The 16,422-nt window shown below is 46.6% G+C and overlaps 1 protein-coding gene across 5 annotated transcripts in view; it reads left to right on the top strand.

Moving 5' to 3' along the window:
• Positions 1 to 16,422, top strand: part of LOC134910619 (uncharacterized) — a 183,417-nt gene that overhangs the window by 157,114 nt on the left and 9,881 nt on the right. For 4 of the 5 annotated variants that reach the window (XR_010176247.1, XM_063918875.1, XM_063918876.1 and 1 more), the window contains 2 exons: positions 3,960 to 4,031; positions 14,640 to 15,519. Coding sequence is in view for 4 of the 5 variants with exons in the window: in XM_063918875.1 (XP_063774945.1) it covers positions 3,960 to 4,031; positions 14,640 to 15,519 (952 nt within the window). In the remaining variant the exon portion in view is untranslated. The remainder of the gene's footprint in view (positions 1 to 3,959; positions 4,032 to 14,639; positions 15,520 to 16,422) is intronic. The other variant, XM_063918877.1, reaches the window with a different exon arrangement.

The following is a 16,422-nucleotide window of genomic DNA, read 5'->3' as shown; positions in this document are numbered from 1 at the left end:
GACCGCCGGGATCGTGACTACATCTCTACTTCATTCACTAGCTTGCAAATGCTCTTCTGACACTTTTACTACATGCATTCATTTATACACAGCTTCATATCATATCCCATTCCACAAATTAGAGATGTGCCGTTGGGTTCTCCAGAAATCCACTCAAATTTTATGGATCCAAACTGAACCAAAACTCGGTGCGGATCTTCCAACGGTTGATTGATTTGTTTCAATTATTATAGAATCCGAACCAAAAACACTTGAGGGTGGTTTTGCCAAAACTATAATACAATGATAAATTAGAACCAAAACCAAAACATAAGAGACCGCACACATCTCTACCCAGGTCCGGTGCAAGGTCTCCCTTCAGCGTACTGCCCCTAACCACCACCGATACCCACTTCCTAGCCCTTCAGATGAAAGTGTGAATAATAAGTTCCACAGCCACCACTTCTATCAAGTACAAGGACGTTTCTTTCAGCGACATCCATCATTTTGTGATAGGCAGACTCTACGGCACCCCCCCCCCCCCCTTCCCTTCCCCAGATCCCGGTGCCCTAGGCAGAAGATATCCTTGGATAAGGCAGGGAAGTTTATGATTCTCCTCTATGTAGCATCTGTGTGATTAATTTCATTTACAGAATGGTTTCATAAACGACCAGCATGTTACAGGCTCTGTACCATGAGGCTGACAGTATCTCCTGGGTTGCCATGGTAACAGAGCTCAGCTGTCCACCATCTTGTTTGTGAGTATTGGACAGTGGACAGTTGCAGTGCAGTTACAGATAGGACAGTAAGGTGGAAGAGGGGCACCAGGGTCGTCCCAATGCGCCGGGGTTCTGGTAATTATGGGTTTAGGGCAAACAAAGAGTATTTACAGTATGATATGGTACTACTGATCCCAGCAAGCCCATAGAGCTTTTAAATGTGTGTTGGTGCTGTAGAACAAGTTATTAATTCAATAAGCTGTGGCCAGCAGAGCATGCTGGGGCATCCACACGTTGCCCTATTGTGATAATTCAGGTTGCTGTATCAAGCAGTGAAGAGAGTGAAGTAACCCATAGCAACCAATCATTTTATAAAAAATGTGTTTGATAAATGCTACCTCAAAACTGATTGGTTGGTGCTGTGGGCAACTTCACTCTTTTCACAGCTTGATACATCAGCTCCTTTGTACGTACAAAGCCTCTGACCACTGGCACAGGCATCCCTCACTCTACAGCAGCCACACAAGGGTTAATGCTGCTGATGTAACACGGTAATACTATGGGGACACTTGAGACGTCAGGTGTTACTGCAGCTTCAGGTCTCAGCTGTGTGCAGCACATTATACAGACTGAGCTCCCTGATCCGGCATCACAGCCAGAGATGTCACCGGAACTGGGGAGCAGGACGCCCCCCGCAGGCCACCACGATACCACAGTAACACGAGGGTAAGATGGGCAGTTTCAGCGGATGAGGGTGACAGAAACCAGAGGCTCAGATGCTGTGATGCATACATAGGTCCCAGGATACAGATGAGAGTGAAATGTAAAGTATGTCTGTCTGTCTCTCTCTCACTCTCTCTATATATAGGGGTACATTTAAGTAAAGTGTAAGTTTTTAGAAGTGGAGATGTTGTCCGTATTCTACTTATCATTCATCTAGCACCTTCTAGAAAATAACAGCTAGAATCTGATTGGTTGCTATGGGCAACAGCTCCACTAAAAAAAACTTACAGTTTAGTAAATATACCCCATAATATGTACGGGGGTAAGATGGGCTTTTTCAGCGGATGAGGGTGACATGTATTATGCGGGTAATTCAGACTGGATCGTTGTAGCGGCAGTGATCGCAGTCTGAAGCCCTTTGTGGAGTGCGCGCGCACCCCGGGATGCCCAGCGAGATGCTAACAGCATGGGCCTCTCATGATTGACAGGCAGAGGCGGTCGCAGGGTGGGAGGGGGCATGCCAACTGCGTTAGAACGCCGATGGTGGGGCGCGGTCTGGACAAAGCAGGCGGGTCCAGACAGTTGCGGGGGTGGGCCACGGTGGCTGCATGACATCACATGCAGCCACTGCGACCAGGGACGCGGTGGGTAGCTGCCTGCCAGCTGCTCAGTGGGTGCAAAAGCATCACTGCCGATGCTTTTGCACCCTTACGGGGGAATAGGGACCAACGTGTCCCACGCGCATGTCTGAGTAACTGATCGTAGATTTGCTTATTTTACCCCTAATATTCACTTTATTTAATACTGCAGGAAGAGTATTGCATCGTCATGATACTGTGCAATACTCTTGACACCCTGGGTTAATTGTTCCCTGATACTATTTTGCTGGGATTTTATTGTCGCCGTTCCTGCATAATCATTGTTGGAACAGGGATAGGGCTGTTATAAAGCACCAGCCTTATAAGGATAACAACCATGGTAATAGCTGCGAGGATGAAGTTACGTGAGTAGGTTACCGAGACACTTTTTGGCAGTACAGCCTCTAGATTGTAAGCTCTGGTGATCAGGGGCTCTTACACTGTGATATCGCCCTTGTGAAACATCATGGGCCTGATTGTAAATGAGACGCAGTCACATCCGTCCTGGCATGTTTCACTGCATTTGCATCTGCGATTTTATGCTGATGCTGCCACATAGCCCTTCCCTAGTGTACACCTGTGTGCCCACATGTGCAAGCACTTCGATGCCCGCTGTCAGCACCCGTCGACACAGAAATACTGTACCACGCTTGCCTACTCTACCGGAAGTTGCGGGTAGTCCCACGCACCCCCTTGTGGATAGGAGTATCTCCCGCATCCTGCCTGCTTCCTAATGAAGTGGGCGGGATGAGGAGATTATCACGGGAATAGCAGCGAGGGAAGGAGGGGCGGAGCAGAATTATGCAAATTGCATCATTCTAGCCTCCACCCCAACTATGGACCTGCGAATCACAGCATTTTTCCGTGTCAGGGGTGGAGCCTAATGACGGCAGAGTCTGGCAGCTGCAACATCTCCTCTTGCGGCTTCTCCCGGAGAGGATACTACAATAGTCTTCAAGCATGTGAAATACTGATTGGTGCATCTTTAGAGCCCTATAGCTGGTGCGGTTTCCCTGTCTGATTGTGGCCTCCTATGTGAGCTGTTCAGCGTCTCTGTACACAAATACTTTCAGTGACACACCCGATATACTCCCATAATATACAGCATCTCCGTGCTTCTGCTTAACCACTCCCACAGTTACCACCCAGCTGCCGCCTATGAACGCCTGTATATTTCACGGACCGTGCGTGCAAATCTGCGCTGCGTCTATGTACGAGCATCATTAAGATGAATGTCCAGTGCGAATCAGTTGTATGCGCATACAGAAAATATTAGTCCACTATGACTCGGCATAAGGCCTCATGTATCTGACATAGCGTCAGGGCACCTGTGTGTCACCGTATCAGGCTGTATGTGTTGTGGGAATATATAGGGGATCACTAGGGTAAAAACAAACATTATTCACTATGGTGTTCAACTACCATAATGTACTGATGATTCTGTTTATATTATTATATATATACATCATTATATAAAATTGGCGTCGTGAAAGGATGAATCATGCGGCATCTGTTTCGGCAGGTGTAGTGTAGTAGAGTAATAATAACATAATAGACTAATATAAGGTACGGTACGGTCATGGGGCCGGCAGTACACTTAGGTCATCTCCATCTGTAATACATTCCTCGGCGTGGTGTAAGGAGCTGCTGTCAGATAGACAGGGGGTGAGCTGCAGGGAATTACCCAGCTTGTGTGTTATCAGCAGCTGCCACTTGGAAGAGACGGGAGTCTACTCTCTGGTGGAAGGAAGGTGTTGGGGAGTCTTGGATGAGTGATGCGGGCCGAGACATCCACCAAAACGGACTTTTACAAAGCCGTGCATTTATAGAGCGATGCATGCTGTATAGTGACAGGGTGTTGTCGCCACAATGTATTAAGCTATTACTTTTCTCCATATAGGTTTTGTGTTCCCGTTTCCTACAAAAAGACCCAGGAGTCAGAGACGTCAGCAGTAAGCGCCAGCCAAAAAAGGTATTATACGTTACATAAGTATTCCCGGCGGATAGGATACCAGCTGTCAATATCCCAAAAGCGGCATCCCGGCCGCTGGAATGCCGGCAGCGCTTGCCATAGGTTCTATTCCCACTCTATGGGTGTCGTGGGAATTGTCCCTGTGCGCTAGGATACCGGCTGCCAGCATTGTTTGCTGTTGGGATTGCGGCGTCTGTATCCTGAAGGCCGGGATCCAGACAGCCAGTAAATTAACTGCATCCCGTTACAGCCACCTGCATCTGATGATCCAGCAAATGATTCCGCTTAGATTGTTAGCAGACCATGGGGTATATTCAATTGAAGTCGAAAGCTGTTGATTGTCGAAAAGACGTCAGTTTTCGACTTTTTAAGGTCGAATCGTGATTTGACCTATTCAATCAAACCCCAAATTTTTCAACAAGTCGAGGAATTCATGTCGAAAAGCACGTGGATCGGCGGAATAGCTGCCGATCCACGTGCTTGTGTCGAAAACGTTTTGGCCCCCTTTTCGACCATCTCAGTCCGACATAAAAAAATGTCGGACTGAGATGTGGGACCCAGAGGGGGGGAGCCGCGGGGAGACGGGGGACAGCCGCGGGCATACAGGGGAGAGAAGCGCTGCAGCAGGATGTCACACAGCCGCACTGCTCACGGCAGCGTTCACCCGGCTCCAGCAAGTGAGGTCACGCTTGCTGGAGCCGGGTGGACACTGCCGTTAGGTCGGGCGGCTGCGTGACATCCTTCTGCAGCGCTACTGTAGCGCTGCTCTCCTCTGTCTGCCAGTGGCTGTCCCCACTGGTCTCCCCCTCTCCTCCTCTGGGTCCTTCAAGTCGACTTTTTAAAAGTCGAATTGAAATGAGATTGAATAGGGGTTGTCAGACCCATTCCGACAAATGCATGTTGGAATGGATCCGACCGTAATTGAATATACCCCCATGTCTGCATCACAATCAGAATATTTGGTTCTAGGTTTCAGGAAGTCTGATACACCTCTGTTATATGCCTTACGAGTTCCTAAACCATACTTGCCTACTTTTGAAAAAGCATTTCAGGGAGATCGCGAAAGTAACACCTATCAGCGCGGGCGCGTACTGCTACGTTGGAGGGAGTGTAATGAAATTACTTACATCCAAATGTAAATGAGCCCCAAAGTTAGTAAGATCTATTTGTTTAAGAAGAGACACTGATATTTTGCAGGATTTGTTTGTGTATTGTGTTTTACAAGAGGTTGAGGTTCCATATACTGTAAGTGGCCACGAGAAACCTTATTTCTCTGACGTCCTAGTGGATGCTGGGGACTCCGTCAGGACCATGGGGATATAGCGGCTCCGCAGGAGACAGGGCACAATAATAAAGGCTTTAGGATCAGGTGGTGTGCACTGGCTCCTCCCCCTATGACCCTCCTCCAAGCCTCAGTTAGATTTTTGTGCCCGACGAGAAGGGTGCAATCTAGGTGGCTCTCCTGAGCTGCTTAGAATAAAAGTTTAAGTTAGGTTTTTTATTTTCAGTGAGTCCTGCTGGCAACAGGCTCACTGCTACGAGGGACTTAGGGGAGAGAAGAAAACTCACCTGCGTGCAGGATGGATTTGCTTCTTAGGCTACTGGACACCATTAGCTCCAGAGGGAGTCGGAACACAGGTCTCACCCTGGGGTTCGTCCCGGAGCCGTGCCGCCGACCCCCCTTGCAGATGCCGAAGTTGAAGAGGTCCAGAAACAGGCGGCAGAAGACTTTCAGTCTTCATAAGGTAGCGCACAGCACTGCAGCTGTGCGCCATTGTTGTCAGCACACTTCACCAACAGTCACCAACTGTCACTGAGGGTGCAGGGCGCTGGGGGGGGCGCCCTGGGCAGCAATGTATAATACCTTTTTATGGCTAAAATACATCACATATAGCCCTTGAGGCTATATGGATGTATTTAACCCCTGCCAGATCTCACAAACTCCGGGAGAAGAGCCCGCCGAAAAGGGGGCGGGGCCTATTCTCCTCAGCACACGGCGCCATTTTCCTGCTCAGCTCTGCTGTGAGGAAGGCTCCCAGGCTCTCCCCTGCACTGCACTACAGAAACAGGGTTAAAACAGAGAGGGGGGGCACTTATTTGGCGATATGATTACATATATAAAAATGCTATAAGGGAAAACACTTGTATAAGGGGTTGTCCCTGTATAATTATAGCGTTTTTGGTGTGTGCTGGCAAACTCTCCCTCTGTCTCCCCAAAGGGCTAGTGGGGTCCTGTCCTCTGTCAGAGCATTCCCTGTGTGTGTGCTGTGTGTCGGTACGTGTGTGTCGACATGTAGGAGGACGATGTTGGTGAGGAGGCGGAGCAAATTGCCTGTATTGGTGATGTCACTCTCTAGGGAGTCGACACTGGAATGGATGGCTTATTTAGGAATTACGTGATAATGTCAACACGCTGCAAGGTCGGTTGACGACATGAGACGGCCGGCAAACAAATTAGTACCTGTCCAGGCGTCTCAGACACCGTCAGGGGCTTGTAAAAACGCCCATTTACCTCAGTCGGTCGACACAGACACAGACACGGACACTGACTCCAGTGTCGACGGTGAAGAAACAAACGTATTTTCCTTTAGGGCCACACGTTTCATGTTAAGGGCAATGAAGGAGGTGTTACATATTTCTGATACTACAAGTACCACAAATAAGGGTATTATGTAGGGTGTGAATAAACTACTTGTAGTTTTTCCTGAATCAGATAAATTAAATGAAGTGTGTGATGATACGTGGGTTTCCTCCGATAGAAAATTATTGGCGGTATACCCTTTCCCGCCAGAAGTTAGGGCGAGTTGGGAAACACACCTTAGGGTGAATAAGGCGCTCACACGCTTATAAAAACAAGTGGCGTTACCGTCTCCAGATACGGCAGCCCTCAAGGAGCCAGCTGATAGGAAGCTGAAAAATATCCTAAAAGTATATACACATATACTGGTGTTATACTACGACCAGCAATCGCCTCAGCCTGGATGTGCAGCGCTGAGGGGGCTTGGTCGGATTTCCTGACTGAAAATATTGATACCCTTGACAGGGACAAGATTTTATTGACTATAGAGCATTTTAAGGATGCATTTCTATATATGCGAGATGCGCAGAGGGATATTTGCATTCTGGCATCAAGAGTAAATGTGATGTCCATATCTGCCAGACGACAGTGGTCAGGTGATGCAGATTCCAGACGGCACATGGAAGTATTGCCGTATAAAGGGGCGGTCCATCGGACCTGGTGGCCATGGCAACAGCTGAAAAATCCACCTTTTGTTACCCCAAGTCACATCTCAGCAGAAAAGGACACAGTCTTTTCAGTCTCAGTCCTTTCGTCCCCATAAGGGCAGGCGGGCAAAAGGGCCAGTCATATCTGCCCAGGGGTAGAGGAAAGGGAAGAAGACTGCAGCAGGCAGCCCATTCCCAGGAACAGAAGCCCTCCACAGCTTCTGCCAAGTCCGCAGCATGACGCTGGGGCCGTACAAGCGGACTCAGGTGCGGTAGGGGGTCATCTCAAGAGTTTCAGCACGCAGTGGGCTCACTCACAAGTGGACTCCTGGATCCTACACGTAGTATCCCAGGTGTACATTGGAAATTCGAGACGTCTCCCCCTCACAAGTTCCTGAAGTCTGCTTTACCAACGTCTCCCTCCGACAGGGAGGCAGTATTGGGAACAATTCACAGGCTGTATTCCCAGCAGGTGATAATCAAAGTACCCCTTCTACAACAAGGGAAGGGGTATTATTCCACACTATATTGTGGTACTGAAGCCAGACGGCTAGGTGAGATCTGAAATATTTGAACACTTACATACAAGCGTTCAAATCAAGATGGAGTCACTCAGAGCAGTGATAGCGAACCAGGAAGAAGGGGACGATATGGTGTCACTGGATATCAGGGACGCTTACCTACATGTCCAAATTTGCCCTTCTCACCAAGGGTACCTCAGGTTCGTGGTACAGAACTGTCACTATCAGTTCAGACGCTGCCGTTTGGATTGTCCACGGCACCCCGGGTCTTTACCAAGGTAATGGCCGAAATGATGATTCTTCTTAAAAGAAATATGGACGCTTTCCTGATAAGGGCAAGGTCCAGAGAACAGTTGGAGGTCGGAGTAGCACTATCTTAAGTAGTTCTACGACAGCACGAGTGGATTCTAAATATTCCAAAATCGCAGTTTTTTCCGACGACACGTCTACTGTTCCTAGGGATGATTCTGGACACAGTCCAGAAAAGGATGTTTTCTCCCGGAGAAGAAAGCCAGGGAGTTATCCGAGCTAGTCAGGAACCTCCTAAAACCAGGAAAAGTATCAGTGCATCATTGCACAAGGATCCTGTGAAAAATGGTGGTTTCTTACAAAGCGATCCCATTCGGTAGATTTCACGCAAGAACCTTTACGTGGGATCTGCTGGAAAAATGGTCCGGATCGCATCTTCAGATGCATCAGCGGATAACCCTGTCTCCAAGGACAAGGGTGTTTCTTCTGCGGTGGCTGCAGAGTGCTCATCTATGAAAGGGCCGCAGATTCGGCATTCAGGACTGGGTCCTGGTGACCACGGATGCCAGCCTGAGTGGCTGGGGAGCAGTCACACAAGGAAAAAATTTCCAGAGAGTGTGATCGAGTCTGGAGACTTCTCTCCACATAAATATACTGGAGCTAAGGGCAATTTACAATGCTCTAAGCTTAGCAAGACCTCTGCTTCAAGGTCAGCCGGTATTGATCCAGTGGGACAACATCACGGCAGTCGCCCACGTAAACAGACAGGGCGGCACAAGAAGCAGGAGGGAAATGGCAGAAACTGCAAGGATTCTTCGCTGGGCGAAAAATCATGTGATAACACTCTCGGCAGTGTTCATTCCGGGAGTGGAAAACTGGGAAGCAGACTTCCTCAGCAGGCATGACCTCCACCCGGGAGAGTGGGGACTTCATCGGGAAGTCTTCCACATGATTGTAAACCGTTGTGAAAAACCAAAGGTGGACATGATGGCGTCCCGCCTGAACAAAAAACTAGATATTGCGCCAGGTCAAGGGACCCTCAGGCAATAGCGGTGGACGCTCTGGTAACACTGTGGATGTACCAGTCAGAGTATGTGTTCCCTCCTATGCCTCTCATACAAAAAGTACTGAGAATCATAAGAGGGAGATGAGTAAAAATGATACTCGTGGTTCCGGATTGGCCAAGAAGGACTTGGTACCCGAAACTTCAAGAGATGTTCACGGAAGACCCGTGGCCTCTACCTTTAAGAAAGGACCTGCTCCAGCAGGGGCCTTGTCTGTTCCAAGACTTACCGCGGCCGCGTTTGACGGCATGGCGGTTGAACGCCGGATCCTGAAAGGGCATTCCAGATGAAGTCATCCCTACCCTGGTCGAAGACAGGAAGGATGTAACCGCAAAACATTTTCACCGCATTTGGCGAAGATATGTTGCGTGGTGTGGGGCCAAGAAGGCCCCTACAGAGGAATTCCAACTGGGTCGTTTCCTACATTTCCTGAAAACAGGACTGTCTATGGGCCTAAAATTAGGGTCCATTAAGGTTCAAATTTCGGCCCTGTCGAATTTCTTCCAGAAAGAACTGGCTTTAGTGCCTGACGTTCAGATGTTTGTAAAAGGGGTACTGCATATACAGCCTCCTTTTGTGCCCCAGTGGCACCTTGGGATCTCAATGTTGTTTTGAGTTTCCTAAAGTCACATTGGTTTGAACCACTCACCACTGTGGACTTAAAATATCTCACATGGAAGGTGACGATGCTATTAGCCCTGGCTTCAGCCAGGCGTGTGTCAGAATTGGCGGCTTTATCATATATAAAGCCCTTACTTAATTTTTCATTCTGACAGGGCAGAATTGAGGACTCGTCCTCAATTTCTCCTTAAGGTGTTTTCTGTTTTTCACATGAACCAACCTATTGTGGTACCTGCGGGTACTAGGGACTTGGAGGACTCCAAGTTACTTGACGTTGTCAGGGCCCTGAAAAATATGTTTCCAGGAAGGCTGGAGTCAGAAAATCTGACTCGCTGTTTAGCCTGTATGCACCCAACAAGATGGGTGCTCCTGCTTCTAAGCAGACGATTGCTCGCTGGATTTGTAATACAATTCAGTTTACACATTCTGTGGCAGGCCTGCCACAGCCAAAATCGGTAAAAGCCCATTCCAAAAGGAAGGGGGCTCATCTTGGGCGACTGCCCGAGGGGTCTCGGCTTTACAACTTTGCCGAGCAGTTACTTGGTCAGGGGAAAACACGTTTGCTAAATTCTACAAATTTGATACCCTGGCTGAGGAGGACATGGAGTTCTCTCATTCGGTGCTGCAGGGTCATCCGCACTCTCCCGCCCGTTTGGGAGCTTTGGTATAATCCCCATGGTCCTGACGGAGTCCCCAGCATCCACTAGGACGTCAGAGAAAATAAGATTTTACTTACCGATAAATCTATTTCTCGTAGTCCGTAGTGGATGCTGGGCGCCCATCCCAAGTGCGGATTGTCTGCAATACTTGTACATAGTTATTGTTACAAAAATCGGGTTATTCTTGTTGTGAGCCATCTTTTCAGAGGCTCCTTCGTTGTTATCATACTGTTAACTGGGTTCAGATCACAGGTTGTACGGTGTGATTGGTGTGGCTGGTATGAGTCTTACCCGGGATTCAATATCCTTCCTTATTATGCACGCTCGTCCGGGCACAGTATCCTAACTGAGGCTTGGAGGAGGGTCATAGGGGGAGGAGCCAGTGCACACCACCTGATCCTAAAGCTTTTATTATTGTGCCCTGTCTCCTGCGGAGCCGCTATATCCCCATGGTCCTGACGGAGTCCCCAGCATCCACTACGGACTACGAGAAATAGATTTATCGGTAAGTAAAATCTTATTTTAAAATGCATGTAGCCATAGGGATCATTGTGCCTTATAACCAATGCAGGGAAATGGCACTGATGAGCCCATTTGAATGTATGTATCTCTGATTTCTTCCCCCCCCCCCCAAGAATGTAACAACTACATAATGGGGGTCAGGTACAATCAGGGAGATTGCTGGTCTATTCAGGGAGTGAGGGAGATTGCTACTATTTCAGGGAGTCTCCTGCAGAATGAGGGAGGGTAGGCAACTATGTCCTAAACATTATACAAAACTATTAACACTTAATGCATTTGGCGGTTGATGTATGGCGCAGTAAAAAGAGTGGCGAAGTTGCCCATAGTAACCAATCAGCATCTACCTATCATTCTATAGAAATACTACTTCAAAGCTGCTTGGTTGCTATGGGCAACGTCCCTACTGGACTGCTTCTCCACTAATTTCACTGCTTCATCCATCAACCCCTAAATCCGTAACTTTAATCTAACTAGCATCAGGATCCAAATTAGAAATTTTTACTGAAAAAACTAGGGCAATACTGGTGACTGGGCCATTTGCACCGCTGAAACATATACATACCAACAGGCAGTTGTAGGTGGTTTTGGCATAGATGAGGCCCAGGCTGTGGAGGACTTGATCAAGTATACTGGAAAAAGTACTATAGGGCACATAGCATATTTAAGACAGGAGGGGGCCCATGTGCCATCTACGTTAGGGCCCCTCCTCTCAAGCCGGTAGCGTTTTAGTGTGTGCCAGAGTGTACTGCTCATACACAGGTATTTGGGGAAATGGCGCAGTGACCATTTTTCTGGTGATTTCCTGACTGCACATGCTCAAAAAGCCAGTAATATACAAATGCTAGTTTTAGTGATTGCGGTACGTCATTCCAAGTATCAAGGGTTATGCCGGTACATTTTTCCCAAGTATCAGGTCTTGTCCAGATATGTTATTCTTAGTATCACAGGTTATTCCAGTATGGACAAAAATGGAGAAAAAAATCCCGGGGGGAGCACATAAACGTAAGATACAGTATAAATTTATTCTATTGAATATCACTCTGGCATAAGTGAAATGACATAAAAAACAGACATATACATAAAATATAAATTACCCAATGGTAAGCAGAGCCGGCCATAGGCATAGGCAAACTAGGCAATTGCCTATGGCATTTGATATGCCTAGGGGCAGCAGCAGCTTCTCTGATTAAAATGATATGCGGCATGCCTATATTCTGTGTGTAGCATTTCGTATGCAGATACAGCCAGTCCCACACAGTATATAGGCATGCTGCATATCATTTTAATCAGCAGAAGCTGCTTGTGCATCCTAGCCACATAGCAATGCAAATAAGATGCATTTTCATAAAAAAAAGGTGCCCAACGTTAGCATTGAGGCAAGATTTATGAGGACATATCTGTATCCAAGCAGAGGCAGAGGTCACAGTGTTAGTGGCAGTGTGAGTACTGTGTGCAGGTGGGTTGGTTGTGCAGTAGTATTCGGAATATGTGTAAGGAGCATTATGTCTGTCATGTAAAAATGCATCAATAATGTGCAACATATGTGTAAGGGGCACTGTATGTCATTATGTGTATAAGGGCATTAATAATGTGCAGCATATGTGTAACAGGGTACTACTGTATGTGTGTCATTATGTGTATAGGGGCACTAATAATGTGCAGCAAATGTGTAGGGGGCACTATGTGTGTCATTATGTGTATAAGGGCATTAATAATGTGCGGCATATATGTAAGGGACATTATGTGTAAAAGGGCATTAATAAAGGTTGTCATAATGTGTAAGGCGCATTATGTTTATAAGGACATTAATAATGTGTCTCATATTTGTAAGGGGCATTACTGTGTGGAATTATGTGTATAAATGCATTACTAATGTGTGGCATTATGTGTATAATATATACATATAGAAAGGGCACTACTGTGTATTACTAATGCATTACTAATGAGTGGCATTATGTGTATAATATAATACATATAGAAAGGGCACTACTGTGTCGTCTAATGTGAATAAAGAGCAATAGGGTGTGGTGTAATGTGAATAAGGAGCAATTCAGTGTGATGTAATGTGAATAAGGAGCAATTCAGTGTGATGTAATGTGAATAAGGGGCTCTACTGTGAGGAGTAACGTTTATAAGGTAAAGTGATACTACTGTGGGATGTAATATGAATTATGGACACTATTGCATGATCAAATGTAAATAAAGTTGCAGTACTGTGTGGCGTAATTGGAATTGGGGTTGGAATTGGGGTTACTATTGTGTGGCCATGCCCCTTGCCAGTAAAAAAACACTCCTTTTTGGGCTATGCACCAAATGTGCGAACTGTACCTATTTAAAATATAGGGGGTACAAATCCCAAAATAAGGACTGCTATGGGTGAGGGGTGATGGTGCTGGGAAAGAGGTGCAAGGTCAGAGGCGGAACCAGCGGTGGTGCTAGGGGGCACCAGCCAAAATCTTGCCTAGGGCATCATATTGGTTAGGGCCGGATCTGATGGTAAGTATACTGTAAACCTCTTGATTCCTGAATTTCCTCTGTGATAAAATATTATAATATTGAAGAAATGCAGTAGAGAGATCTTTGTTGAGTTGTCAGTGTCTCTCTAAAGCAATGTCTATTGCGGAACAGGCTGAAACTTTAAATACAATGTGTCTCTAAAATTGAAAAATTCCAAGTATCAGGGGTTATGCCGGTATGTTATTCCAAGTATCAGGTGTTATGCCGGTGTGTTATTCCAAGTATCAGGTGTTATTCCGGTGTGTTATTCCAAGTATCAGGTGTTATTCCAAGTATCAGGCGTTATTCCGGTGTGTTATTCCAAGTATCACGGGTTATGCCGGTATGTTATTCCAAGTATCACGGGTTATGCCAATGTGTTATTCCAAGTATCACGGGTTATGCCGGTGTGTTATTCCATGTATCACGGGTTATACCGGTTTGTTTATCCAAGTATCAGGTGTTATTCCGGTGTGTTATTCCAAGTGTCAGGTGTTATTCCGGTGTGTTATTCCAAGTATCAGGTGTTATTCCGGTGTGTTATTCCAAGTATCAGGTGTTATTCCGGTATGTAATTCCAAGTATCACGGGTTATGCCGGTATGTTATTCCAAGTATCACGGGTTATGCCGGTATGTTATTCCAAGTATCATGGGTTATGCCGGTGTGTTATTCCAAGTATCAGGTGTTATTCCGGTATGTTATTCCAAGTATCACGGATTATGCCGGTATGTTATTCCAAGTATCAGGGGTTATTCCGGTATATTATTCCAAGGGGGCATTTTAATTTGCATCGTGGGGATGCAGCTATCAGGTTAAGTGCCTGAGTAAAGTGCTAGTTGACTGCATTACACTCGGCAACTAACCTGGGAGATGCACTTTATCATGACAAATGCAAGAGGCTTAGTTGTGGTAAAGTGTATCCCCCCATGTTAAGTGCCGGACATGAAGCGGTTACCACATGTGGTAAACCCACAAGTGGCCCCAAGGCAGGGATTTCTGTTTGCACCCTCAGGAAGGTGTGTGCAAAAATAAGCTAGTAGTTTCACCACGCAAGCAATGGCATAGACTGAGTAGCCCCCCAAGTATAAAAAGTTATTCTAGCATGTTATTACAAGTATCAAAAGATATTTCCAAGTATCAGGAGTGAGTCTGGCACATTGTTTCAAGTATCGGAACAATGTGCCCAATATAATTAAATAAGATCATTTCTGAGTAGCCTTATCCTTTAAAATGTGTTTGTTTTAAATAGGACAAACAAAGATAAAAGACTGAGAGGTCTGAACTATGAAGACAACAAAAAAAAGTTCAGGAGGAAAAAAGACAGGAGGACGATGATGCCCGGGCTGGTGACGGGATATGTCGCCCAGTCCCAGGAAGATCTTCACACTGCTCTGGAGATGCTTCAGCAAAGAGCGGTTTATAAGGCGTACAGAAGGGTTGTGCAGGAAACAGAGGAGCCACAGACACTGAAGGTTCTGGACATATTTCACGCTCTGCAACATAAAAAAGAAAACCGAAAGTTGTTGGGCTTGATACAAAAGGTTCTAGAGATGGACGGTATCCAGAACCCACAACTTCAAGTACTGAGGAAACATTTAACCAATGACCTTTCCAAGGGTAAGATAAGCAACTTGTCCGTGGAACAAGCTACCTTCTTCCTCAGTACACTCTTGGCTGCCTCCTTTAATAAGTTTTGGAGTGAGATGCTTGGTCGGTTGAAAGACTATGGAGTAGAGCAGTCGGGAAATGAGGGACTGGCAAGACTTGAACCGATTATTCAGGCACTAACCACCAAAATGGTACTCAAGCGTCTTCACGGCCAAAAGAGCAATATGTTTCATCCAGTACAAATGCAGCCAAGTGCAGAAGACATATCCGCCTTCACACGGGCCCTTCAGCTGGCATCTCAGGGCTGGCCAACACCGGAAGTGCTACATTTCCTGAGATACCTACAGGCACACGGCCCGCAAGAGGAACTCCCTCTACTAGACAACAACCTGCTGTGCTGCCTGGAAGTGCAGAAGTATAAGAACTCCCATCATTCAATGCCAGACCGGGGCCTCCTCAAGAGGAAGGTTAATGTGATAAAGGAGCGATTTCTCTCACCACAGGCAAACCCGGTGCTGCAGGTACGTACCACCATTATTTAGGACATCTGGTCAGAAATATATATCGGGCTGTAAAATAAACAGTGATCTCTTGAAATCAAACATCAACACTTATCTCTCTAGAACATATAACTTTGAATATAATCTTGAATGGAACATACATACATTTGAGGTAATTTGTAACAGTCTATGAGTTGCTGAGATTTCGTTGATTTAGCGGGAAGACATAAAGCAAATTGATATGGGGCCTGATTCAGACTGGATCGCTGCAGCTGCAGCAGCGATCACAGTCTGAAGTACCTTGGGGAGTGCGCACGTGCATCCTGGGAGCCCAGTGAGATGGGCTGCGATCGACTCTGCCTGATTGACAGGCGGAGGCGGTTGCAGGATGGTAGGGGGCGTTTCAATGGCGTTAGTACGCCGTTGACAGGGCGCGGTCCGGACAACGCAGGCGTGTCTGGACTGTTGCAGGGGTGATGTTAGCAGCTTTGACCCAGGACACGCTGTGCAATGCTTTTGCACCCTTGCAGGAGGGATAGGGTCAGACATGCGGGGCGGCCTAGCCCTGTGCTGGGCATCCCCCCCTGCATGTCTGAGAACTGATTGTAGATGTGCTCTAAATTTAGCACATCTACGATCAGATCTGAATTACCCCCATGGTGGCTTGCATCAGGGAATTAGGATGCAGAGGTAGTCGATATGCAGCCAGGAATTACATTAAAGCTGCAAATACCAAGTTTACATCTTGCAGCTAGTCTTCAGATTTCACCACTTGCCGCAACTCTCAGGCTGTTACATTTGGCTCTTGGTGTCTCTGTAATCAAAATGAATAAAATATATTTTGGAATATATTTACGCAGTATATTTGCTTATTTATTTACTTATTTACAATAAAATAAATGAAAAGCCTATTTATTCTAAACT

The sequence above is a fragment of the Pseudophryne corroboree genome, chromosome 4 (genome assembly GCF_028390025.1).
Source record: "Pseudophryne corroboree isolate aPseCor3 chromosome 4, aPseCor3.hap2, whole genome shotgun sequence".
Lineage (NCBI taxonomy): Eukaryota > Metazoa > Chordata > Amphibia > Anura > Myobatrachidae > Pseudophryne > Pseudophryne corroboree.
This window is presented reverse-complemented; position numbering and strand designations above follow the sequence as displayed.